Consider the following 26,395-nt stretch of genomic DNA (forward strand, 5'->3'; position numbering starts at 1 on the left):
TATTTCAGGTACAGGAGCAGCTCTTAGATGCTATGAGGGATGGAATTTTGCAAAATCAGACCAGAGCAGTTCAAAACCAGTCTCTTGAGTGTACAGAAATGAAAGCCTGTGTACTTAGGAAAGCTTCTTCACGGTATCTGCTGAGGCAGAGCTGACCTCTGAAACTGTCAGCAAGGCTGTAAAGGTTATTTGTCAGTCCTGTATTAGGAACTATTTATCTGCGTAATTTCATCATTCAGCTATATCAGTGCCCAAACACTGCCACCTATGCATCGGCTTCTTCACCAGGGATATCCTTCTCATCAATGCATTTTTTTTCCAACTTCTTTGACTTTTTTGCCTGTGCAGTCATTTGCAATTCTCATGTCATCAACTCAGAGATTAAGTAATTGGCAAAATCTCAGTCTGTTAGTGAAAAAAACTGTTTAAAACATTTTTTTGTCCCTTCAGAAGAATACTGCTTTCCGTTTGTTTAAAGTCACACTGTTTAACCGGTCCTAAATATTTGCCAGTCTCCTAATAAGAAGCCTCTTCAAGTCGATGCAAGCTCTAGTCCCATCCTCTTGAAGTAGCTTTTACTTTTTGTAGAAGGCAGGGTAAAAGGACTCACGCTCAGCACTGTGTGCTTTGCAACTCCTGAACAAAACAGGCTGAGCTGAAAACAAAAGCTCAGCTTTGACTCTTACTCCACTGGCTCAAGTCAGTTCCAGCCAGATCCTTAATGTTATTTTATCTGCAAGGTTTTTTTTGTGTGATCAATGCCAACTCTGTTGGGCAAATACAGGATGCATAGGGAGTTAAAAAAAATCCAGCTGCCAACAAGAAAAAGTGCTTTGTAACCACAGTTTGGACTGGAAACAATTTTCTAAGATACAGATCAAACTGTGTTTATAGACTCAACTATTGGCAGCTTTTCACCGAGCTATTTCCTGTGTGCCTATTGCATAGAGGAATAATCTAAATGCTTAAACTAACATTTAAAACCATACAGAACATGAAGAAAATACTGTGTGAAGCAGCACAGAACGCACCATGATGTTGAATTTTCTTTTGTTTCCATAGCTAATAGCCATGGGAGAAGGCAGTACTGCACACCAAACGTCAGTACTCCAGTTCTTTGCAGGATTTGGTCCTTACTCTGGCTAGTGCCTACTTTCTACTAATATAGTTTTAATTGCTAAAAGAAAATATCCAAGTAACAAAAATTTCCAAAAATGCCACCTAAATAAGAGGAACTTGGTAAAAATGACATACAGTTACTTGAAGTGCAGTAAGTTGTTATTCATTAGGGAATTAATGGAGATAATGTAAGGCACGGGTAGGCAGGAGGAATCCGATTTCCCATTAGAACAGATGGGAAATCTGCAGGTATGACGATGACAGTCAAGGTAGATGTAGACTTCTTTCGTTTGCTCAGTTTGAAATGGTTGCAACAACTTTTTCTTGCAGAAAAAGCCTGGAGTTCATCTCCTAGCTGTTTTGAATCTTTTCAGGGCTTTTTAACAAGGCAGATCCCCTCTTCCAGACTCCAAATGCATGCCCTTTGCTTTAGGCACACATTTGCTGGTGGCACAGCTGATAGCATCAGTAAGGTCAGTGCAGTCGAGCTGTGGTGCCCATGCAGAATTTTACCGCTGGTAAACCACTGGTAAATTTTATCTCTGGTGTTCTGCTTGGCTGGAGTTCATTCCTTCTATCCAAGCCATGTCTCAGCTAGGGAGGACAGCAGCTCCGATACGAGGAAAGGTTTCGAGTCAGCAGAGTAATTTAGGTTGGACGGGACCTCTGGAGGTCCTCTGCTCAGCCCCAACGCAGAGCAGGAGCCGCATAGGTGAGCTTGCCCAGGGCCAGGGCCAGCCAAGTTTTCAGTGTCTCCAAGATGGAGTTTCCACAGATTTTCTGGGCAACATGTTGCAACATCCCACTCTGAGATGAACAAAAAAATGCCATCAGATATGTTTATACCTTTCTTCTTTCACTGTATCCTTACAGATCAGGATCACAGTTCTGGAAGGTGTAGTAAAAGGCTTAGCTTTACGTACTGATTCCAGCCTGAAAATCAATGGTTTTGGCGGGGGGGGGGTGTGAAAGCTTAACCACTCAAACTGGTAAGATTGGTTTAGAGGAGGTGGCACTGGGCTTTTCCTTTACTTGGGCCCATAGGTAATGCAGATACCATATGGTTAACTAATCTGTTGGAGGTCGATGCATTAATTGTGCACAGTGTGTGCACTCTCAGAGAAGTACTGATAGTTTTGTTTTTATGCATTTCTTGTATGCTACTTTGCCTGAGACGCTGTTCCTAACCCAGCCCGCGGGCGCTGCGATGCGGCTGTCTGAGGGGGCAGGATCTGACCCCTGCAGGGACAGAGGCCAGGCAGACCCCTCGGGACCCGCAGCTCCTCACCTGCACAGCAGCGAGCATCCGATCGTCCCAGCCACTGCCATCTCCTTTGTAATTTTTCCCAACCAAAAGCATTCTGGAATGGTTTGACATCTTGCTCTGAAACTCGTACACAGGTATTTTCTAGTATGTGTATTTAAAGGAATGCAAATGGTTTCAAAAGACAGGATGGCAAAATGGCGTTTCAAGTTGTTGCAACATGACATATGATAACTATCATGAACTTAGTTTCAGAGGATCAAATAATTGAATCCCCCTCAAAATTTGATAAGAGAGGAAATCTGTGACTATGTGCTATGTTCACAAGCTGCGGTTGTTTTCTCCAGAACCGAAGGAGCACTTCCTGCAGCCCAGTATTTGGGGGTTTGTTATGTCCGAGGCAGCGCTGTGCTTGGCATGCAGAATGCGTGGAATGCCTGCCGGCTCCCGGCTGCCTTCGGCGGGGAGGGACATCCAACCTGTCGCCGAACACCACGGCTCCTTTGCTCTTGCCCGCCACAAAATAGGGGTATCGCAGATCAAAGCTGCAAAATATATTCCTGAAGTTGTTGATAATGAAATGTAGACCCAGGCAGATGTTAACCAACGAAAGCTGTCTCAGTGTTTTATCTTGGTAAAAAATCAATGACATACCTTTTCCCAAGATCGGTTTCGAAGGGCTGTGCGCTTGCTAATGGAACTAATGCGCGATGTAGCTGAGCAACACATAACACCGAAACCAAATTTTTGCCCACTTCAGCAGCCTCAGTACGTTATTTGCCCTGCCCTAATGCCGTTTGTCTTTTACCTCTGCGGTACTTTGGCTGGAACGCTGAAGGCTACCAACCCCAAGGCCAACTTCATCCCCGCTTTGCTGGCGTCACTCTGCTGGGGAGCGTGCGAAGGCTTTTCAGGAGAGCGAGGTGCCGTTCCCCACGCTGCAGGGAAACTGCCTAAAAACCTGCCAGGAAGCAAGAACTGCCACATGCACGGCCTAAGCCCGGAGGGGAAAAATAAGTTTGCAGCCTACAAATTTGTTTCTTTGGGGGAAAAAAAATTAACATCGAGGGAAAAGAAGTATTTAAAATATGCTGCGAATCTTTTGGTCTGTGGCAAGAAATGCTACGCAGGCGGCTGACGGAGAAGGTGATGCTCGGAGGTGTAGCGAGAAACGCTCCGAGCGCAGCCCGGGGTGTTGACGGGGAGCCGTGCCCGGGCGGGACGGACCGCGGCGCCGGGGAGGCGGGCCGGCCACCCACCTGCGGCAGGCACCGCCGCTCCCCTCGCCCGCCCCGCGCCGTGGGCACCGCCGTCCCTCAGGCGGGCGGGGCGACGCTCCCCGCCGCTTCACCGCGCGGGACGGGCGGGACGGACCCGCCCCGGCAGCGGCCCGGGCCTCGCCCCGCGGGGCCGCGGAGGGCGGGGCGGGGCGGGGCGGGGCCGCGGCGGGCGGGGCGGGGCGGGGGCGCCCCCCGTGCGGGCGGCGCGGCGGCGGGCATGCGCACTGCGGGCGCCCTCTCACCCCGCTCAGCTATGCCAAGTATGTGCGCGGCGGAGCCGGGGCCGGGCGCGCGGGGCCACGCCGCCATGGGGCAGCGCGGCCCGGGGCTGCCGCCGCCGGGCAGGGGGGCCGCCGGCTTCCGCGGGCCGGGGGGCAGCGCCCGCTGAGGGCGGCGGGAAGGCAGCACCCAGGCATGGCCGACCCGCTGCGCAGGACGCTCTCCAAGCTGCGGGGCAGGAGGTCCCAGCGAGGGGCGGCGGCGGGCGCCGGGCACCGCCACAGCGGGGTCTGCGCCCCGCAGGGTGAGTGTCCGCGGGCGGGGCGGGCCGGGGCTCGGCCGCGGGGCTCCGGCTGCCCGCCCCTGGCCGCCCTTCCACCTGCCGGGCGCGGGCGGCGGGAGGTCGGCTCGCCGCGGGGCGAGGGGTCCCGTGGGCGCCGGGGATGCGCCGTGCCCGCTCCCCGGAGAGCCGGGCCCCGGTGGGGCTTTGCCTCTTCCATCGCTGTGTCGAGGCGGCTTCACGCGCTACCACAGCGGCTCCGCTTCCAGACGTGAAGCGCTTTACCCCTCTTAGGGGTGGGAGAGAGAGCCCGCCAGTCAGTGGGATGGCGCTTTCAAAAAAATCAGGTCGTCCCGTTTCTGAGAGATCTGAATTCTCTCTGCAGACTCACGAGGCTGTTTGTTTATACTTACAAAGCTTGTACTTCGCGTTTGAGCGTGCCGGCGTAGAAGGGGGCCGGTGAGAGTACTGGGAACTGCTGCAGCAGAAAGCGGCTGTTCTGGCAACTCCCGCGGCTTCGCGGCCGTGCGAGCTGCAGCCTTTGCAGCAAGTCGGCGGTCGTAGGGAGACGGGCTCGCTACTAGTTTATTCCTTACGCAGTGTTTTAAGCCCCATCGTCCACGTTTAAAAGCTAACTTTATTTGCATCGGTCAGTGCCAGCTTATCTAAGCTGTAAGTAAACAAAAACAGAGCCCTAAAACCGGTAGGGTTTTAGATGGAGCTGCCAGCATGCAGTAAAATTAAATAAGTTATTTACTCGTGTTTGGAAACGCTTCTGCCTTTTTTCCAGTTCTTGTGTAACCTTCACGTTTGTTGTGAGCAGAGATCGGGCACTTCAGCGAATCTAAATTTAGGTCTTGAATCACGGTAGCCTCAACGGTAGCATCCTCACATCCATAATTACTCCTTTTCTTGGGAATAAAAAGTCCTCATTAAAATAAGAGGTTCTTGAATTTAGACCACTACTTTATGTGAGTCCCTGCATGTTTTCTTATCATATGACTGTCATTCTTTGGCTTTCCTTTGCAGCTTGTTTGTTTTAAAGGTGTACTTGAAAGCTTACAAATCAATTTTTAGTCCTGCTGTTTTCCATTTAAATACAGAATTATTATATCTTATAGTTTTACTAGGAAGCTTAGTGAAAGAAAATGTGTTTAAATAGCTGCTATTACAACTAGAAGAACTATGAATTGTTTTGATCCATATATGGAGAGGCTGGAAAAAGCCGTTCCCCTCTTCATTACAGTCTGAAAAGCAGTGCACAGTATCATGTTGAAGTATTTTATGTGCCAGTGTAATAGGCAGTATATCAATTTTGACCTCAGTTGAGCTGAAACATTGAGGCTCTGGTTCTGAGAATACATGTGTTGTTGCCATAATATTTTAACTTTAAGTAGTGATTTATTTAATTTTTTGTCAATAGAGCGGAAGGTGAAGGGAGCACCTGACTTTTTTTTTTTAATTCAACACCATATTGAAGCCTTTTGGGAAGGAACCATTGTCTTGTTCTGTGTTTGTGCGGAGGCCTAATGTGTGGAGATTTAATATATGTATTTTTAGAATATTATGTTTAGAATATTAATATAGAATATATTTAGAATATGAAATACAAATAGAGAGTAGGCAGTGTTCTTCTGAATGAACCTTTGCTCTAGAACAAAAAGTATGTGCCTCACCTGTATATCTCTGAAAGCTTTGTATTTACTTAAATCTGGCTCGTTACTGTAAAAGCTAACGAGGTTTAAAACTTGCTGTGTTACAGTGAACCAGTGGTTGTGCAGATACTTGCATGTGAAACAGTTTGTTACTAAAATAAGCACAGGCATAAGGGCTTTCAGGATCAGGGCCAAGTTCGAATAAAGGGAAAGCGGTGCTTGCAAATACTGCTATCAATTGTAAAAACTGCAGTTGGAAGATTTACATCTAAGTGTATCATTTGGATGAGAGTCAGTGAACATTTACAATCAGTGACCTCTGGCAGCATGTTGGCTAGTTTGGAGGCAGAGAGGGGTAGTTTTGAGTATGTGTGAGACGCAGTGTGTCTCTGCAAGCAGTAAGGGTTATTGGAGTACGCTGGAGCTACGGGATCGTTAACGTTTCTGCGGTAAGCTTTTGCAGATGGCTTGTTATTGAGATACCTGGATGGATGTTGAAAACAAAGTTGAGTTTGCTCTGTGCGTTTGCTGCCGCTGGGACCAAAGGGCAGCCTGAGGCTGGTGCCAGATGTGTCACTGGGTGTATATTTAGGCACACTGTACTTCTTAGGAGCCCGCTCTTTAGGGAATTGTAGGCTGTCTTAACCAGTGCGGAAGGGCCTGCATTTCTACAGTGGAGCAGGAAGTAGCAGATATTTTTGTTTGTGGAAATAAGGCTCTTGGATGCTCCATCTATTTATGTCACCGGGGCAGGGACTGCTCCTTGGGCTGTCCATGCAGAAGTGGAGGGCTTTGAGATAGTCGTCACCAGCAGGAGGATGCCTGCCCAAGAAGTCCCTGATCCAGACTGACTTCTTGGCAACGTAGGCATAGCCCTATGCCTGCTGCAGATTAGTTCCCTGTCCTTTTGTTTAGTTCTTACTTGAAATAGTAGTGAAATTGTGTAAAGGGGAACCTTCACAATGGCACGCTTACATTTCCAGGCTATGGGTGGGGGAAGGAATATAGTTGCTGCCAAATCACTGAAACTTTGCCAGAGATCTGTGTCCTCAGACCTGCTTTCATGTTCTCCTCGGATTCTGTTAATTGACCGACTTAGGCCCCGGTGTAGCAAAGCACTTCAATGGAGGTGTGCACAGGCTTCAAAATGAGCATGGTTAATTTTGTTAATTCTTTGAACCAAGTTAATTCTTCAAATCACAAACACTGTTCATATTGCAGTTTAGCTAAACAAGTAAACCTCACTTTTTAAAAACATCACCAAATGATGAATCTTTCATCAAATGAAATGGTGGTGTTTCAGATCTTATCAAGGATCTCTTCTGTCATTAATGTGCAAACCTAAAAAGAGGGTCGAAGGGCAGGTGTTCAAGTGACAGTCTTTTTCCTGTTTCCCTGTCTACAGCGAACTTAGCTGGATTTACAGAGTTGCTCCTTGAGTCATCCAGAGAGGTGTCTGTATTTTAACATCTGTTATTGGTGTGTAAATAATGTTTTGCTGAGAATAATTTTCAAGCAGTGTCATATAGGTGCTCCCATCTGGTATTTCCCCTTGCAGAGGGCTTTGCATGAAAACAAGTTGTCTGCTTCATGAGAACCGAGTTATCCCCGTTCAGTCTTAGTGGTTGAGCAAACCCTGTCTGGGTTGTCCTCCGCAGAGGAGTGTGAGGGTTATCTGACCTCTGTTCCCCGTTTTTAATTCAGATGTATTTGCAGCTTTACTTCCAGTCCTAGCGAAGGGGTCAGTGCTTGCTCGGGGGTGCGGTGCTCGTTCCTTGCATGGTCCCACCTCCCTGGATGGGATGCAGACGGGATGCGGTGCTGCGGTGCCCTGCAGCCTGCCGGGGGGCACGGCACTGCTGCCGACTGGGCTGCTTGGATGTGCTCTGACAAGGGGCTCCAGTGCAAGTGGCTTTTTCGATGCATAATTAAATGTTTGGCCGTTGCTTTAAAGAAATTGTGTCAAGTTTTGGGAGCAGTCAGTGGAATTTGACTAGGTGTTGCATGAAATTTTTGTTGTGTAGAGATATTTAAAAACTTTTCTGCATTTCTTCTTCCTCCTTCCTTCCTTTCATGATGGTGTGTTTTGTTTTATTCCCCACAAATCAGGGGATGCTTCTGTCTTAATTATAGGATGAAGCTGGTAAGGACAGTCCTTTCTGGAGTTTTTTTTGTTCAAGACACATCCTTGCCTTTATTTTGTATCTAAATCTGGAAGTGAATCTATGTGGGTTTTTTGTAGCCATTTAAGCTATACATTATAGTAAAACTATTTCTTCATTGGCATAAGTAAACTGTGGAAATACTACATAGCAACTTTCCAAAACGATTGTACCTGAACTTAGCTGAACAAAAAGCAGCCATTTCTGTCTAAGTATGCGTGACCTTTCAGCAGGGCTATCTGACTGCCATTTATCTAAATTAAATGGTGTTAAAAATACAGCCAAACAAGCCTGACTCTTTATTAATTATGTGCACATTCTGCTTTGGCAGGCTGAAATCTAATTTCATGATCACATCAACTTATCTTTTGTCCTTTCAGATGAGGTCTAATGCAAATGTCATGTGACAGCATATTTGTTTATCTGTCAAAAGCAAAATGATATTCTAAACATTTGTTTTTCCCTCTCTTCTTGCCTCTCTTTCTGGGAACAGATTTAATAGAAAATGTTTACATAGCTTCGAGAAGCAGGAAGGAGCCCAAGTTCCCCCAGGCCAGCGAGGTCTCCGAGCACAGGCCACAGGTGAACAGCATTACTGTTTCTAAGAAACGCAGCTGGCTGCAGCAGAGCATGCACCGACCTCCTCCTCTGGAAGAAGAACACACCTGTAAGGAAGCGCATGGGGCTGTTATCCCAGTACCCAAATCTCCCATCCTGCTGCCTGAACCTGCAGTGCCGCGGGCTCCTTCCACGTCACCGGTGGGGCGGGAGTGCCCCACGCGAAGCCGCGCTCCTGTGTGTGCCCTGCCAAGCACTGCAAGCCCTGCTGTGCCAAGGAGCGCTGCTTTGGACTTCGGTGAGGATAATGATGCAGATGATGAAGGAGAAATATGGTACAACCCGATCCCCGAAGATGATGAGCCCAACTTGCTGAGGGTCCGCCCTTCTGCTGTGAATAGCCCAGTTGCTGTGGGCTCCCCAGCGGTTCGGTACAAACCCCACCCTGGGGGTGACTCGGGGACTGCCACAGGTCCTCATGACAATCCCCCACACTCCATGGAGAGCGCGGGGGACAGTCGGGTGGCTCAGCCCAGCGACGTGAGTCAGCCCGATGCCAGTGCATCCTTGCAGCAGCACTGGCAGAGGTTTGCCTGCAAGGCTCCCAGCGTGCCAGCAGTAGAGGACAATCCTGCCTTTAAGTGCCCTTCAACAGGTAAGAGGGTTCAGGAACATAGAATCATAGAATTGTTTAGGTTGGAAAAGACCTGTAAGATCATCAAGTCCAACCGTTAACCTAACACTGCCAGGTCCACCACCAAACCATGTCCCCAAGCACCACATCTACACATCTTTTAAATACCTCCAGGGATGGTGACTCAACCACTTCCCTGGCCAGCCTGTTCCAATGCTTGACAACCCTTTTGGTGAAGAATTTTTTCCTAATATCCAATCTAAACCTCCCCTGGTGCAACTTGAGGCCATTTCCTCTTGTCCTATGGCTTGTTACTTGGGAAAAGAGACAGACGCCCACCTCACTACAACCTCCTCTCAGGTGGTTGTAGAGAGCAATAAGGTCTCCCCTCAGCCTCCTTTTCTCCAGGCTAAACAACCCCAGTTCCCTCAGCTGCTCCTCATAAGACATAACATAGAAGTGTTATGTCCTCTGTTTTCTTTTAGAGGAATAATAAACTCTTCTTATGTTTCTCTTCTCTTTCTCCTCCTTTTGTCTTTATCGCACAAATTTCCGGTGGAAATGCATGCCAAGGTCATTAAAAAATGACACAAATTGTGAGACTGATACCTACTAATGTAGAGCTGCACAGTGGTTTCTCAGTCAGTTTGCTCATGGCATGTCCAGGTGGTGTTGTCCTCTGTGCTCTTTGGCCCCCACCTTGCTGAAGACAAAGGTTTTACAAGGCAAGCTTGCTAAAGCCTGGTAATGTGAGGACACACTGGGTTTCCTCTGTTAGCTAGTGTCTAACCCTGGCCTTAGACTCCAGCCTCAAAGCTACTTAATGTCTGCAGAAGTTTCTTTAACTTGCTGTCTGGGAATTTTTAATAAATACTTTTTGGAAGACCATATAAACACTATTCATCACATCGCTTTCTGTAATTGCTGTCTTGTTAACTGTCTCAGGCTAATCTAATAGACTGGAGCGGGGTGGTTTTCACTTTCAGAAGCCAGCCTCTTTGTTCCTTGTTATCTTTGGCTGAGTGTTTGATAGTCTCATTTCCATAATTCCATTAGTGTCTGAATTCAGCATCTTATTAAAGATTTTTCCCAGTCTATTAAAAAAACCCGAACAAAAATAAAACCACACCAAACAAAAGTAAACAGAAAAAAAACCCCAACCGTTTCCAAAAAGGTTTTATTTTTAATTACTGATGTGTCTTATATTATCTTGACCTTAACTCTAGTACCCTGTTGAGAGTTAGAAACTTAATGTAAAGTTCAGGAGACAGGGAATTCCAGGTTCCTCTCTTTGGAGAAAGTTCACATTTTCTTTGCACTGACATTTAAGAGCCTGTATTTCTGCCCGGCTCAGCAGAGAGGACCTGAAACACCGGTGTCGGAGCCCAGGTGCGCATTGCCCTCCGGAGGAGCCCCCAGTCTGGGTTGCCCCCGTCCAGCCTTGCCATGCCAGCAGACTTCTGGCCCCGTGTCCCTGCGTGCCGGGAGCTGCTGTGCCTGGATTCCCAGTGCGGAGATTGCTTCTGGGAACAGGGCTTGTTTTCAAAGGCACCAAAGCAACTGCTGTAAACAGCAGAAGAAAAAACACTTGATCTTCTCTTCTGGGACCTCACATTTTGTTCTTTTTGTGGAAATGCTGCAGATACAAGTGTATTTTTAGTTGCAAAGTGTGTTAAAGTTATCGGGCATTTATTTAGAAATAGCTCACTTCATAGCTGCATTAAATAGTTAGACCAGTTATATTTGCTTGCAAGACAGATGAAGTATCATGTTCTTAGGTAGATTTTTGTCATCGTAGGAGCTCTAGGTGCTTTGGAGAGGTCAGTGAGCATGGTTCTTTAGGAAAGCCATGTCTGTGTCCTGCAAACTGTTTGACCCCCATTTAGACCGTTAATCTCTCAATATATAGGTGACTATTTCCTTTTTTAAAAAATAAATCCCTTTATGTAAGAAGAAAAAAGTCAAAATTGTTTTCATACTGAAGAAATGTTTATTTCTGAAAGCAAAATTGCCCATTTAAAGTGTCTCATGAAACCAGGAAAGTGTTATGAATTTCCCCGATTGGTTTGTTATGCGTTGAGTTAATTAAGGTACTTTAAATGCAGCTCTCCTTTTGCATGTATTGAATAGTGATCACATTGAATAGATTAATTGATGATGAAGTGGATCCCTGCTGCTCAGTAATTGGCTTTATTATGGAGAAGTGGCTTAGTTCTTCTTTTTAATCCAGTTAAGGTGTCTACACTTATTTTCAGTCAAATTTAAAATGACAGCCTCTCCATACAAAATTATGCATGAAGGGCAACATGGCCAATTTAACTTTATTTGTGTTAGGACCTTGTTTGAATTACACAGCTGCTATGAAATATATGTCTATATTCTTAGAGAGCTGGGTACATTAAGCAATAACTCCTGACAAATAAGCAATTACTGCTTTGTGGAAAAGTCTGCTTACCTTTCTTATTGATATGATTTATATATGTCAATATTGGTTAGTATTAGAGTCTAAAGTATTAGATTTTGAGAAGCATAGACAGAAGAAAGTGCGGCATTCTAAAACCCAACAAAATATATAATTGTTCATTTTGTCATTTGCTGTTTTCTTCTTTGGATAATGGAATCAATGTTACCTTTAAAACTTTAAACATTGCTGCCTTAGTTGGTTTTCCAACTTTGTAGAGAGAAAACGGTCGTGGATTTTTCTTCTTTTTCTTTTTGTTATTTCTTTCTGTTATTTTTTTGAGAGAGTCTTTATTAGACAGAAGATTAAGAAAAGATAAATGATAGAATTCAGTTATTGGGAGTTTTTCCAAACACAGCAGCAAATAGATATTTCCTGTAAAAATTATCAATAAAATGGATCATAGTTGTAGAGGTGCTAATTTGCCCCATAGTCTTAATATACACCGTTAATTCCTGGTGTTGATCTGGTTACTTTTTACAGTAAAAGCCATTCTGTTAATAGGATTTGTCAGGTAATTCCTTAGTGAATAATTCTAGCCATGCTGGCTTTTAAAAAGAAACTGACTAAAAAGAAGATGCCCCTATAGCAGAGCTTGGGAAAATAATTTATGTATTTTGTTTATAACAAGTACACAAAAGGTAAGAATAAGAAGATAACTTGGTTCCAAGTTAGTAATGTAGAAACATAGCGCCAGCTCGTGCTCTTAGGTCCATGGGAGATGGGTTTAAGTGGAAAGGACCCTGGAGGCTGTTTTTAATTTGATGTCTCCCTGCACAATCAAAATGGTTATGATTGGAAAACAGGCATATTTTTTGTTATAAATGCAATATGAAAAATTCTATATATAGTTTTTTTGCATATATAAAATGTTAAAGTAAATTTTCTTTACAACTCTTTAGGATTGAACTCTAACTGTATGTTTTTATAGATGGTGTGTATCACCTGCAAAATGTTGAAGAAAGACTCCCCTTTATAATGTCAGCTCCTGCAACAGATTTACATCATGCAGCTCTGAATAGTGCCTTCTGAAGAATTTGTAATATTTTTGCTTTTGGGGAGGATTACTGTTGGGATTAGCATCCACCTAATCAGTGGAATCATCTCACATATATCTGTCCTTCAGAGACATCCTGGTAGGACTTGTGCATCGTAGGTTGCCAGGATCTGGACTGTGCTTTTGGTACTGCAAATGTATGTGTTAGCTGTCTGGATGGAAAATCCTGGTAGGAATCACCATAAACAGATTTCTTTTCAATGTTCTAGGAAGTGAAGGTTGCTACTGTATTCCCACTTAACCCCAATATGTGCCAACTGGAGCTTGGCTTAAATCACATTAAAACTACAGTGCTCTTTCTCCACTTAGACCTTGACCACTATTCTGGTTTCCAAACACATCTTTTGGGGCCAATGCAGGCAAATATTTTGCATGCTTAGATGTTGCAAATAAGCTTCCAGCAATATATGTAGAGTATACTGGGCAGCAAATCCTATCTACCAATTTCCTTCCACACATTGCAAATACTATTTGCTTAATTTTTTTTCCAGATGGAAGACACTTTCTGATTTAACTGTTTTCCAAGTGCAAGGAGCTTTAGTTTCATGAGGCAGAAAAGCATTCATGTGAAATATTTGCGTAATGTTTGAGATACCAGAATGGTTTGTATGTGGTAGAAAGGTCCCTCTGCTCCCTCTTTCTCCTGCAGAGCTGAAGCCAGTTTGTTGGTGGGCTTTTGGGGAGTTTGTGCACAGGCTTTTGCAAGTCGAGGGCTTATTCATGCATGTGTCTTTGATCCATGGGGTGACAATGCCATGAAGACCTGCTGGTGAAAGAGGCAAAAGGATGTAGCAGCTGTGGAGTGGAAGCAGTTAATTTAAAACAGCTGTTGCCTTTTTCAGTTTCTGATTTGTACTGAGTAACTGTCTATATCCTCTGACTGGGGAAATAGGGGCAAAGCTGCTTTTCATGCCATGAAAGACACAGTGAGGGGAGGAAATCTTTGTGAGAGCAGCCCAGACGGACAGTGCTTGGCATCAGCCGCGGTGCTGCCGCTTGCGCCTTGGCGTGACGGCAGCGTCTGAATTGAGCCGGCTGTGGTTGACGTGCATCGCGGAATCATTAACGTTTAAAATATCTGCAGCAAGCTCATACTTGTTTGTAGATACTGAACTCTCTAAGTCTGGTCAGAGATCTACAGTTCCTTGTAGATCTGTTAGAATATCTGCTTGTTCCTCTCTCCAGTGAGGTAACTGCTGTCGAGGATGCTCTGAGGGTTGCCGCCGTGATGCAGAGAAGGCAGGGTCAGCCCCCTCACCTCTGGGCGTGCATGCGGCCTCGGGAGGTTACTCTGTAATCACTTCCCGTTTTAATTAATGGACTATTTAAAGCAATTCGTTTTATATCTTGCTCCTGTAAAAGTGATCCCTGGGTTGATGGGTTTGTCACAGCTTAATTAATGTCTATATGCATAGTACTTGAAAACAAACTACTGTTACAGAGTTCTTGGAGATTTTTTTACTCGGTTAATAATTTCTCCATTCCTTGACTCTGAAGCATTATGTGGAATGGAACTCAGATGCTGCATTGGTCAAAATAGTAATTTTTATGAGGTAAAAAAAGGCTTCTTTTTTTTTTTTCAGGTTAAGAGGAGATTCTTCCATTTATTTAGTTAAGATGTTACGCAGAAATAATTTCATACTATCCCAATTTTTAAAAGTTCTTTTTAGTTTTTTTTAAGGATTTTTTTTTTTCCCAGTTGCTGGTGTGGATGAAGGTGATGCTTTCCTTACGTTTTAATTGAAGTGGCTTGAATTTCGTATAGCATGAATTCTTATCTTAATGGCATTTGCAGTTCTACTCTGAAGTTTTCTATCAGAACAGGTCTGGAACTATCTGAGGATGAAAAAGCTTGGTGGGCCTGTGCCCGAGTAAGTTCACAGCCTCTGACATCAGTAGAGCTGTCCTGTTTCTGTCAGTTGAGAATCCAGATCAGTATTTCTTGTGGCATCTAGCACAGAAAAACAGTAGCCCTTTTTTCACTCACCCATCGTTTGCTACAAGAACAATTTAGAGATATTTGGGCTTTTCTGTTTTGACTTGCCACTTTTTCATTTTTAATACATTTTCCCAATAAGTCATTGTGTTGATTAAAAAAAAAGAAAAAGAATGAAAAATCTAGGCAGAAGGGAGACTTTGGTTTTGAAAGTTATAACCCCTCAGTGTAAGCTGTATTTTTTTTTCCTCTTTTTAAAATGAAATGGCTTAGAGCTTCAACACTAATGTCACTATTCTAGAGAGGTGCTTTCAGTGTTAGATGTAGTGTACTTATTAAGTAAGTCAGGAGAATGGTAGGAAAAATTAAATTACCTATCAGTTTTAATTTGGTTGGAACTCAGTATTTCCATTAGCTATGAGAGTGGCCATTTGATATTTCAATAGCTTGCTGTAATAAGGAACTGATAGTTTTCTGACTTACTCATTCACCTCAACTCGTTATCCTAAAAATAAATCACAGGTTTTCTGATGAACTTTAAAATAACTCAGAAACCCTACCTTAAGCAATGAGGAATGTTATGTATAGACTGGGGTTAATCAAATATGCCTGTAAAACAGCATGCGCTGCTGGCAGTCGGTATGACAGTGATATATGTGTCCAAGCACGTGTAAACAGTGTTAAGCAGGGTCAGACAAGCATTTTTACTATGCTAAATCATTGCCTATGTCTGGCAGGGGCTGTGTTGCAAGTGCTTGAGATAGTTTGAGTCCTCTGTTGCCTTGGGGCAGCGTTGCGTAGGGGTACGGTCTGCCAGCGCTCCCCTGTTCGACCAAGGGGACAGTAGCGATTGCCCCGTGGACAGCTGGCTGGGTGGGGTGGGAGAGGGGGGGTCTGGGTTTGTATTCCTGTGGGCTGTTCATGTCTCTCCGGTTGTGTCTCTTTGGTCATGAAAAGGCTTTATCCTTTCACGCAGCCGTATCGCTGAGCAAAGTAAAAGGTGGCTTTGCTAGTCAAGCTGAACAAATAGCTGATGGAAGCAGTCACTTATGATGTCAAGTCACTTTGACTTGGATTGCGTTGTCCTTCAAAAGCTATCTTTTTTTCTGTCTTGCTCATACTGCTAAAGCTTCTGGAAAGCATAAGTATATCATAGAACAGCCCAGGTTGGAAAGGACCTTAGAAGATGGTCTGGTCCACCCTTTGGTGGGAAAGGGAGCCTAGGTGAGATTACCTAGCACCCTGTCCAGTTCCATCTTGAAAACCTCCAGTGATGGGGACTCTGCCATGTCCTTGGGGAGGTTGTTCCAGTGATTGATTGTTCTCATTGTAAAAAAATTAAAAAATTATATATGTATGCATATATATAGTCAGCTGCATCACATCAAACTGACCATCCCCTTGCTGCCTTGGTAGTCATTTATGCAACAGGTGTCTCTTATGTTCATCTCCTCCTACCATCCTTCTGTAAGGATGTTTTTCAAGTTTAACTGGTAAGATGGGATGTGTGGTGGCAGAGTGAGTGGGGACAGGGACAGTCAGGAGCCTGTTTGCAGCACAGCCGTGTAACTTGGTAAAAGGAACGAGGCGCAGCTCAGTTCCTCTGGCACCCTTGTGAGAAAGCCGTATTGGATGGATAGGCCGGGAAGTGAAGTGTTACCGGACCGCGCTACAACTCCTTTTGCAGCTTGTTCAGAGCTGTGTCATGTACACTCTTTAAAATTGCGTGCATACCTCAGCACATTGCTGGCTTTAGTGGAACAACATGTGGCTCAATGCTGATGGGAATACCGTCCTGCATAATACTCCACTGTTAAGTTTCTTCCAGCCACATATTTCATTTTAACTGTTTGGTGCTGAACGCAGCAGAAGTTGGACACATAAAAGTCGGAGTGTTAGATTGACTCTTCAGTTTTAATGAGCTGGGGGGAAGTTTAATTTGCTGGCCTGCTTTTCCAAGCCTGTGCCAGAGACTTTTGACAGAAAGGGAAGATTAATGTTAGCAGGCTGAAGTATGGCACTGATTGCTATAGAGCGTTCCAGGCCAGCCCACCAGTGGGACCGTGCTGTGATTTGCAGTACAAGGGAAGGCTTTGTCCGCTTTTATCAAACACCACATTTCTAACTAGCTGCTTGCCAGAAAAGCACAGCAGGCGTGCTAGAAATAGCCCTTCCCCTGCAAGGGAACTACTTCCATGAGATGCAGGGCTAAATGAATTTTCCTCTCTTGCTCTGGAAAACAAGTTCTGTGCATTATTCTTCATAACTGAAACTTTCTTTTATAAAGATACTCTTTTAAGCAGCTACCTGCAAAAGTTATTAAAGCCAAACTTTTGTTGGGACTAGAACTAGTCTTTGTAGAGTTTTTTTGGGGGAAAAACCAAAACCACAACAAATCACTTTGGTCAAAGACCAGATCGCCTAATTTAACTGTTTAAGCTAAGTGAAATGTAAAAAGTAAGTTATAGTTAAATGGTGAAAATTAACTTGAATGAACAGGGGACTTGTAAAAATCACTAGCTGTATGGTGATTTGGACTTGAAGTGATTAGTTTAGAATTAAAGCAGTAAGCCTTTGAGAAATCCGTAAGAGAAACCTCTGCAGAGTAAGATTTGCTGAGTATCTCATGAAAACAACGCTTCTTTCTTTCTTTTTATATGCTGTAAATGGACTCGCCCTTTCCCTGGCTAGCGAGGGGGGATGACAGATGGATATAGGTGTTTGAGTCTCTGTGAGCTGCTCAGGCTAATTGCACTACACAGGGTGGTGTGCTTAGGGGCTCCATAGTACCCTAGCCTGCACAGGCAAGGCTACATGAGTCTTGTTGGGAGCTGCTAAAATTTGCAAAGTGATGAGTGAATGGGGTGGTTATTGCTAGCAAGAACCACTGTTGGTTTCTCAAGGGATAGAAAAGTGACTCTAATTGAAAGTACTCATGTAATTTTATTAGTATCTATCATTCTGGCCTCAGTTCCCCTCTTGCATGCTTCATTAACTCGAGTAAATTCATTGCCTTTCCTACAGTCGTTACTGCCTCATGCTGGTGAAAGTGAGAAAAGCTTGAACTATAACTTGGTATTTGGATTTCCTCGAGTATTGGAGCATGAGGTGAACCGCAGGTTCCTGACTGTGTGCAGTACTGGCTTATGTCTGATCCTGTTCCTTAATTAGTTGTCTCTTACTGCTAAATTGAGGGAGTCTTTCTTTTTCATTTTCCTTCTTTAGCATCAGTGCCTGCTGTTATGATTTTGGGTCTTTTTTTGGTACCTTGAAAGGTGGGTCATTTCCCACAAGGACATCACTTGGGAGCTGTTTAACTTTAAGCCCTGTCATGGGATGGTTGTGCCAGGAAAGATGGAAAGTTGCTGGCGGGAATGAGGCAGTGCAGGATGCAGCTTTTGGAAGGAATAAATCCTTTTTGTGTTCCTCCTCCTCCGTCCTGCAGGGGAAAGGAGGAGCCGAGAGAAATGGAAGAAAAGGTGTGAGACGCTGCCTGCGTCTACACAGGAGGGATTTAGGGCTCTTTGGGGTAATAGAGGCACTTGCACAAGAGTATAGCCATATTCTTCATAGAGACGAGTGTCTTACCTGTGGACCTAAGAGGAGTGGGCAATGCTGATGTGTTGGCTACGTAGCTAACTGCTTCGTAGACAAGGGTGCATTTGCCATATTCCAGTGTTTTCCCATTTGAGACTGGTTTTGTTGCACCTGTGCCCCAGGAATGCAGGCATGTCTGCTTGTATGGGGGATACAACACAAATGGATCGAGCTGGATGCAGCGGGTGAGATAGCTGGTTTGTTTATATGTCATTTCTGGCCCTTTCATCTCCATAAAGCAGAACAAATCTGGCTTTTGACTATGAACTGCCAAATTTGGCTGACCGAGTCAGCAGAGCACAGCTTTCTGAATGCTCCTGAACATCTGACTGACTGAATGAATGATGGTTGTCTGAATGAATTGCGTTTATCAAGTTATGACAAATCAACATATTTTCCCCTAGTTCAAGATTTATTTTTTCATTGCTGTGAACTGCAGTTACTGAGCGGTTTGAAAATGATTATTCCTTCTCTTTTCTTCTAAAGGGTCTGGAGTTGTACTTGCACACAAGGCTGATATACCCTCAACAGAGGTTTCTCCTCCAAGTCCCAGTCCTCTGAAAAAAAGCGGATCAATCAACTGGCCTTTCCCTGATAGAATTAAATCTCCCAGGACTGTGAGGAAGCTTTCCATGAAAATGAAAAAGCTGCCAGAGCTGAGCAGGAAACTGAGTGTCAAGGGAACTTCAAGCCATACTAGTTCAGATAACCCTCCTTCCCTACTGAAAGGTAGCTGCCGGGATACAAGCCATACAGTGTCTTTGCCATCTTCTGGAAACTCAACCACAGCTGCCAGCAGGAATGTGATAAGTCGTTACCATCTCGACAGCAGTGTGTCATCGCAACACACCTACAAAAAGAAAAGCTCGAGGAGCTCCAAATCGTTCAACAAAGGTGGTTACCTCAGTGATGGTGACTCTCCCGAACTTGTAACTAAATCAGGTAAACATGGGCATGAAACCAAGTGCGGGAAAGGAAAGGAGAGCCTTCCAAGTAACAGTGGTAAAACTGAAATAGATATTGATGCTTTCAGACACTATAACTTTTCTGATCAACCCAAGTGCTCTCAGTACATCTCTGGACTCATGAGCATTCACTTTTATGGTGCTGAAGACTTAAAACCACCAAGAATAGACTCAAAAGATGTCTTTTGTGCAATACAGGTTGACTCAGTAAACAAAGCAAGAACAGCCCTGCTTACATGTAGGACAACATTCCTAGATATGGACCACACATTCAACATAGAAATTGAAAATGCTCAGCACTTAAAGCTGGTGGTGTTCAGCTGGGAACCCACCCCGCGGAAAAATCGGGTGTGTTGTCATGGAACCGTGGCTCTTCCCACTCTCTTCCGAGTGACAAAGACACATCAGCTGGCTGTCAAACTGGAACCGAGGGGGCTTATCTACGTCAAGCTGTCGCTCATGGAGCAGTGGGAGAACTCTCTTGATGGTCTCGATGCAGATCGGGAGCCTGTGATGTTTGGGATAGATGCTCGAAAAGTTGTAGAGAAGGAAAATGCGGGCTTGATGGTGCCACTTTTGATGCAGAAATGCATTCTGGAGATTGAAAAGAGAGGCTGTCAGGTACTGTGCATATTTTAATCTGTTTTGTTAATATTTCTGTGTTGGGATAGCTGTTGTTGCAGAGTGTGAGCAGTGAGTGGGAAAGGGGAAATTAAAAACACCTTTACATGTCACTTTGTTTTTGCTTTGCTGCTCCTGTTTGGTGAACACTAGTCATTGTAATGTGGGAAGAATAACAGGACTGGATGAAATCAATGCTTCCAACTTGGCCTTTGTAGAGGAGATGTACTCTTGCCCACAGGAGATGCTCACAGTAGTGCTTTAGGACTAGGGATGGTTGGATGAACCTGCAGCCCCCAGCATGTAGTCACACTCAGAAAGCAGAGCTGAGATGAGAGCTTGAAAATGCCTAATTCCTGAGACACAGATCACTCCCTAAGGACATACTGTATCTAAATGCAAAAATGAGTATAATGTTCCCTCCTACCTGAAACCAATGCATCGTGTGCAGTGACACAAAGTGATGAGGACATGTCTTTTGTCAAAACTTTACCTATGTGTGTGCACTCTCAAGCCAACATGCCAAAGACTTGTCTCTGCCATCGCTTTGTGCACAGCATTAAGATAAGGAGGAGACCCTGAGGGGCTGAATTAGTAGTTTCCCCATGCCACTGCTCCTTGCCTTTCTTCAGGTTGTTTTCAAAATTGGGACAGGAGATGAATGCTGTAAGGCAGCAGTGCCCAGTGTCTTCTCTTCACCTGATACAGTTTATTGGTTGATGCAACCTAATGGACAAAAATATGTATGAGAAACAAGGTATGGAAACAAATCCTCAGTAACGGATGCTAGACAAGAAGTCTGTTAGGAAGGAAGATGCACATCCCTAAGGACGGATGTCCCCCTTGGCAATTAACTTGAAACTGGTGGGAGGACTCTTGCATGCTGTTCCACAGCATGTGTGAGCCCTCAGTTTCTTTTCCACCTGTTCTTGCTCAGGTGAAATTGAGAAGTAATCACAGCTACCACTGTTACTATTTTAAATTGCTGAGAGGTTGGATGTAGTTCCAGGTGTTATGAGATTAACTCTGCTATTTATAACCTAGGTCATAAAATTTAGACAGAAATGGTATTTCTATGTAATTACTTTGCTGGAAGTCACTACTTTTAACAACTGCGTGACTCTTACTGTGAATGCTTCTCCTAACGTTATGAAAAGCAGTGGAAAAGAGAAGTTTTATTCTTTCCAGTGTGTGTGTCCCATGGTTTCAGCATTTTATTTTGGGTTTATTAGCACCTAGTCATGCAAATGATATTGGGTAATCAAGGCAACACTGGTAATGAAGCGATTGGGATCTGAATTGTCTGAATGTACCTGGTGCTTTTGAGCATGAAATCTAATTTGTGTATTTGCACAGGGAGAACCAAAAATGCAAAGTATACTGTTAACTTCTTGTTTTAACCACGTGCTTGTCTGACATTTTTGACTTTCCTATAGACTGCAGACTACTGTCATAGTGTGTCATCTCCAACTGAATTTCAGACATGGCATTAGAAAACTTCAGAGTTTAAAAGAAATTGTCTTGGGCAAATACTAGATCATATTCAGTCTTGGGAAAGAGGGAGTACAGATTCCATTGGGTAACTTTCCATTTATTTAAACAGGAATTAATATATGGCCAGACAAACACTCTTCTTTGCAAACCTAGATTTGCATGGTCTTAAGTCAGGGGGTTTTGGGGTTTTTTTTGTCTTTTGAGTCCATGGTAGTTTTGGACTAGCTATTTACTGCTCAGTATACCTGCCTATAGAGTTAATTAAAATAAAGTAAAATTAATATATTTAAGATTTAGTTCCTAATATCATACGATTGCTTTGTATAAATGCTGTTGATGAAAATGAAAAGTAAATAATGATAAAATGCAAAATTTGAGTACATGAAAGCACATGATTGAATTAGTAATTCAGTCCAAGAGTGTGTGGGTTTCATTTCTATCACCTTGAGCATGTTAAATAACCCCTGCTTTGCATAAAACTTTTAAGGTAATTTGAAACACAGGCAAGTCAGCATCTTGTCATCTTTAAAACAGCATCTTACAGATGTAATAATAGAGTATTCATAATTCTTTTGAAACCCTGGTATCAAATAGTAAACAAAATTTAAATTTCATCTAGTTTATTCTGTATTTCCTTGTTTCCTAAGTTTGCATAAAAGCAAAGCACTAAATGATTCCATTTTAAGTCATGTTCTGTCAATAAAATACTGCTCAGCCTGTTCATTGTTACAGAAAACATTAGTGTTGTTAGCTTACTGCTTAACAGTCACAACTGTCTCTTGTGTAATGTTTGAGAACTACATTATCATTTGATGTTAACAGTTTGTGCTGTTTGAGTTTTCTTAAAGTTTATTTCCAAACAATTGCCTGAACATGTTTGTCGTGCTTCCCAGATGAGACAAAGCATAATGTCGATTATTAGTTGCAGGAGAATAACTGATGTGTGGCTGTTGTTTTTGCTCCTAGGTGGTAGGCCTGTATCGGTTATGTGGCTCGGCAGCGGTTAAGAAAGAGCTTCGAGAGGCGTTTGAGAGGGACAGCAAGGCTGTTACTCTCTGTGAAAGCCAGTACCCAGATATTAATGTCATAACAGGTAATACATTTACTTGCTTTTCTTTTAATATAGAATTGTGCCATGTTCGTAAGGTACCTTTTAAAAGGTGAAATTGTGCTCTGAACTAGTTTTCTGTTGTCCTTTAACAAGCTGTTAAAAGGACAGCTGTTTCTGCTGCTTTGTATTGCTAAAGGTTAGGAGAGAATGAGTGCAGTAACCTTGGGGCTGTGTAAATATGAAGCAGCAGTGATTTGGAGGGAGAAGGATATGGAAGGAGACACTTTCAGAAACTGCTTTACCAGTTACAGAGGGAAGTGGGAGTCTGAAAGGAGCCGAGGTCCCCAGAGCAGGTTAAACCTCTACTTTTGTTTTGTATTGGAGCAGATCTTGAAAAACTCGGTTGTGATCTGAGGCGTGCGCTGTGCTGGTTGCTCCACAGCATGCGATCCAAGGACCATCTCACATCGACCCATTGTCCTCCCTTTATGTTGGAGATTACAGGATTTTTGGAAACAGGTTTCCCATCATCTTGTGCAGGCTAGGTAGAGCTGCAGGAAAGTGCCTTTGTTTGATCATCTGCTTCTTTTAAAATGTAATTAAATAGCAGCTTTTTCCTGCTCACCGGAGTGTCCCTTTACTTGCTGTCACGCTGGAAGCTACTGGCAAAGGTGAGAAGGACTGGGAGTACAGTCTTAGGAAGCCTCTCTGCATCTGCATCAGCTCTTTACATGAGTGTTTACACAGGAGTTGCACTGCACAACTGAAGCAAGTTGTTGAGGGTTTTTTTTTTTTGTTGTTAGCTTAAAAGTGGAACAGTTTTATAACTATTGATACTTGTTATGTAAACCAAAGTTGATCTAATGTCAGGCATCACCAAGTAAAGCAATTGCTCTAGGAAATTAGGCAGGAGCATTCGTTTCCTACTTATCCAGGGATGGAAAATGTAACAACAGTAGTCAGGGTATAAATTTTCTGTGCCAAAGCCCTTTCTGTAACATCCAACATCCAGCTGTATGGGACAGTTCTACCCTCTTTGGTGGTTTATTTCATTTCAGTGTATTGGGTATGAATTTTGTTCATTATACTTTATAATTATACAAAGTGGTGTCAGAAGATATTACATGGTGACATTTACTGGGTTAAATAAACCTTTTCATTCATAATGCCCAGCCAGTCGGTTCACCTTACTTGCCTTGGCTGGTTTCGCTGTTGGGTTCAGTGTTGCTCACAAGTACCCGCGTTCCCAGCAGCAGAAACTTACGTTTCACTCTGATGGCATACACCCTTTATAAAGATGAGGTGTAGAGTAAAACTAAATAGTATAAAAGATCTTTTAAACTGGATAATTTTCTTCTCTTTACAAATAAATTAATGAGACAAAGTGGTGATAATATCTAAGAGTAGATTGTTCCCTGAAATTACTGAAGTCCTGTTTTCTCCCTGATTTTGTAAAACAACTCAGAAGGGGTAAAAAAACCCCTCTGTTGCTTTCTGCCAAACAGCAGAAACTGTCTGATATTGACTTGTAAGCAGACAAATGGCAAACTGCTATTTGGTTAATGTAAACTCTTGGCTAATGGAAAACTTTGTAATTTTTTTTTTTTGAATAATAAAAATAGCATTGCACTCCCCTGCTACAAGTAATCATTACAATAAAACAGTATTTGCAGGATTATCATGGGAAAGGGTATAGGAATTTAATTGTCACCCATATACAAAAGAACCTGTAACATTTCATAAGCATTTTGATTTTCCTGAGTACATTGTACACTCAGAACCAACCATAACTGGCTGAAACTGAATACTGAACTGCAGGAGAGCTCGGTACTGATGCAAAGCCCTGGAAGGGCAGCGACACAGTCTGACTGATCTTTCCATCACGAGTTTATGATGCGGTGGTTAAATAGAAAAGTGTACTTCAATTTTTCAATATACATTGCTGCAAGCCTCATTGGTGATGGTGAACTTTTGGTGACTGTGCGGGTACTGCTGGACTCTTGGTCCTTTTTTGGTTTGCATTATTGAAGGGTAATTTTTTGTGTCCGGAATTTGTATTCTAAGAGTGAAAAGACTACCAGCCTTGGTGTCTGTCTGATGGAAAGTCTACTGGGTATGCTTTTGTATGTGCTAAATTGCAAGAGTTGACTTACTCGCTGCTTTCCTTGCAAGGAAAAAATAGTTTTAAGAAATTACATTAAAAAAAAAAAATTCTTTCCCATGGTTCCCTGCAGCTGTGCTGTGTGATTGCCTGTAGTGCCTGTGTTAGAATTGTGTTTGAAAGGACTGAGTGCAGGGGTCCTGCGTGAACAAGGGGGAGAAGGGTTGTTTGCACCCATAACTGCTGCTGACTAAACTGCAGCCCACTTTCTAATTAATTGTAAACAGTGTGGTCTGGGCTGAAAGGGGAACCTGCAATTTTTGCTGACATACCCTAGGTACCCACTGTACTTAGTGCTAGGAATAAAAGAGCCCACAGAACCTCTCTCACATATGCTTAGGGAGCTGGGTTGAGGAGGAATGTTTCCTCTGATGTGTTACTGCTGTATTTGCGATGCTGAGGCTGATGCACAATTCATACTTTTATAAGCCAAAACATGTGTTCCATAAAAGATGAATCCTCAGCATAAATCTTGGCTGATTTGGAGAGAAGTGCTGCCTTGTGTCCTTTTTGAAATTTGAGTAGCTCTGCTTTTCCAAAAGATTAAAACGATTTTTTTTTTTGACAGCTCTCCAAAGGCTAAAGAATGAACATTTAATGATTAAATCTTGACTGAGAAATGCTCTTGGGATTGGCACAGGCTTACACACAGCCAAGCATGCTCGTGGCTCAGACTGAAGCGTGCAGCCAGTTTTCAGAACTGACCAGTAGTCATGTTGTTGCCTCACATCTGTTCGCATCCACGTGAATTCATATCTCTGCATAAAGCATGCAATGCTGTTAACAGTTCAGTGGGTCAGAAAAATGAGGAATTAATGAAGTGGATGGCAATTTCTGCTCACTGTCTAAATTTGTTGTGTGTGGTTGTGTCAAGGGGAATGTGCTAGTGGGCTGGCAGCAGCGGGAAGCATAGGTTCATGGAAAGAAAATAACAGCAGCCTCTTACAGGGCTAATTTAGCTGAGTGAATAGCAAAAGCATTTAGAAAGGTCAAGGGGCATTCATGGCTCCCAAACTGTCCTGTTATTCAGGGTTAAACAGGAGAAAGTTCTTTGGCAGGTGGTAGTCCTATGACTGTGGATACTATTACGGGAATTCCTATTAAATGATTATTAATAGATGGTTGTGAGTGTTTCAACAGTATAAGCTGATTTGATTACGACATACCATTTCCTACTGTAAGCTGATTCTGATTTCAGCCTCCCCCTCCAAAAAAAAAGCACAGCTGAAACAGAGGTCCTGATAAAAGTCAGCATCTCTTGCTAGTGTTTTGCTTTCAAGAAAAGGAAAACATCCCAAACCATGATGTACAGCACCAGCTTCTGCCACATTTGTCTCATAGGTATTGTAACCAGTTAATCCACGTGTGGGAAACGGGCCTCTAAAATGTAGGGAGGAAGAAAAATTTTCTGGGGAGGGGGAAATACGAGTAAGTTATTCAACAAAAACTAGCCACTTAAGTGGAGCAGTAAAAAAAGTGGCATATTCTTTTTAAAACAAACAAACAAAAAACCCCAAACCACCAGAGGGAATATGTTTTCAGGAAAATATGTGGATGGTTGTTTGCATTTTTTATATTCCTGATGGGAGGTTTCCATTTCAAGCACAGGGTGAGCTGTTAGGTGCTGCGTGGTGGTCTGCAGAGACGGAAGTTTTGCCTGGCTGCCCCGTGCCCGATGCTGCGGAGAGGGGTGGTCTGGCAGCTCCAAGGGGGTGATGCCGCTTCCGTGAGCACTGCTCGTGCAACATGGCTGGAATAGCTGCATTACTGCTAGGTGCAGTATTCTTTTTAAAATAAAAATATTTGTACAGGTAGAAGCCAACTTTTACTTGCATTTTGCATGTGAACATGGCTGTGAAGGGGAAAATGTTAACCTTTGTT

General features: G+C 43.5%; 1 protein-coding gene across 2 annotated transcripts in view; it reads left to right on the forward strand.

Annotated features, from left to right (window-relative positions):
• Positions 1-3,897: 3,897 nt before the first annotated feature.
• SYDE2 (synapse defective Rho GTPase homolog 2) overlaps positions 3,898-26,395 on the forward strand; it is a 33,899-nt gene continuing 11,401 nt past the window's right edge. For both annotated transcript variants that reach the window (XM_075508476.1, XM_075508477.1), the window contains exons 1-4: positions 3,898-4,186; positions 8,473-9,192; positions 18,709-19,808; positions 22,269-22,395. In XM_075508476.1, the coding sequence (XP_075364591.1) occupies positions 4,078-4,186; positions 8,473-9,192; positions 18,709-19,808; positions 22,269-22,395 (2,056 nt within the window). In that variant the 5' untranslated portion in view covers positions 3,898-4,077. The remainder of the gene's footprint in view (positions 4,187-8,472; positions 9,193-18,708; positions 19,809-22,268; positions 22,396-26,395) is intronic.

This window comes from Mycteria americana, chromosome 7, assembly GCF_035582795.1.
Source record: "Mycteria americana isolate JAX WOST 10 ecotype Jacksonville Zoo and Gardens chromosome 7, USCA_MyAme_1.0, whole genome shotgun sequence".
In the NCBI taxonomy this organism is placed as follows: Eukaryota; Metazoa; Chordata; class Aves; order Ciconiiformes; family Ciconiidae; genus Mycteria; species Mycteria americana.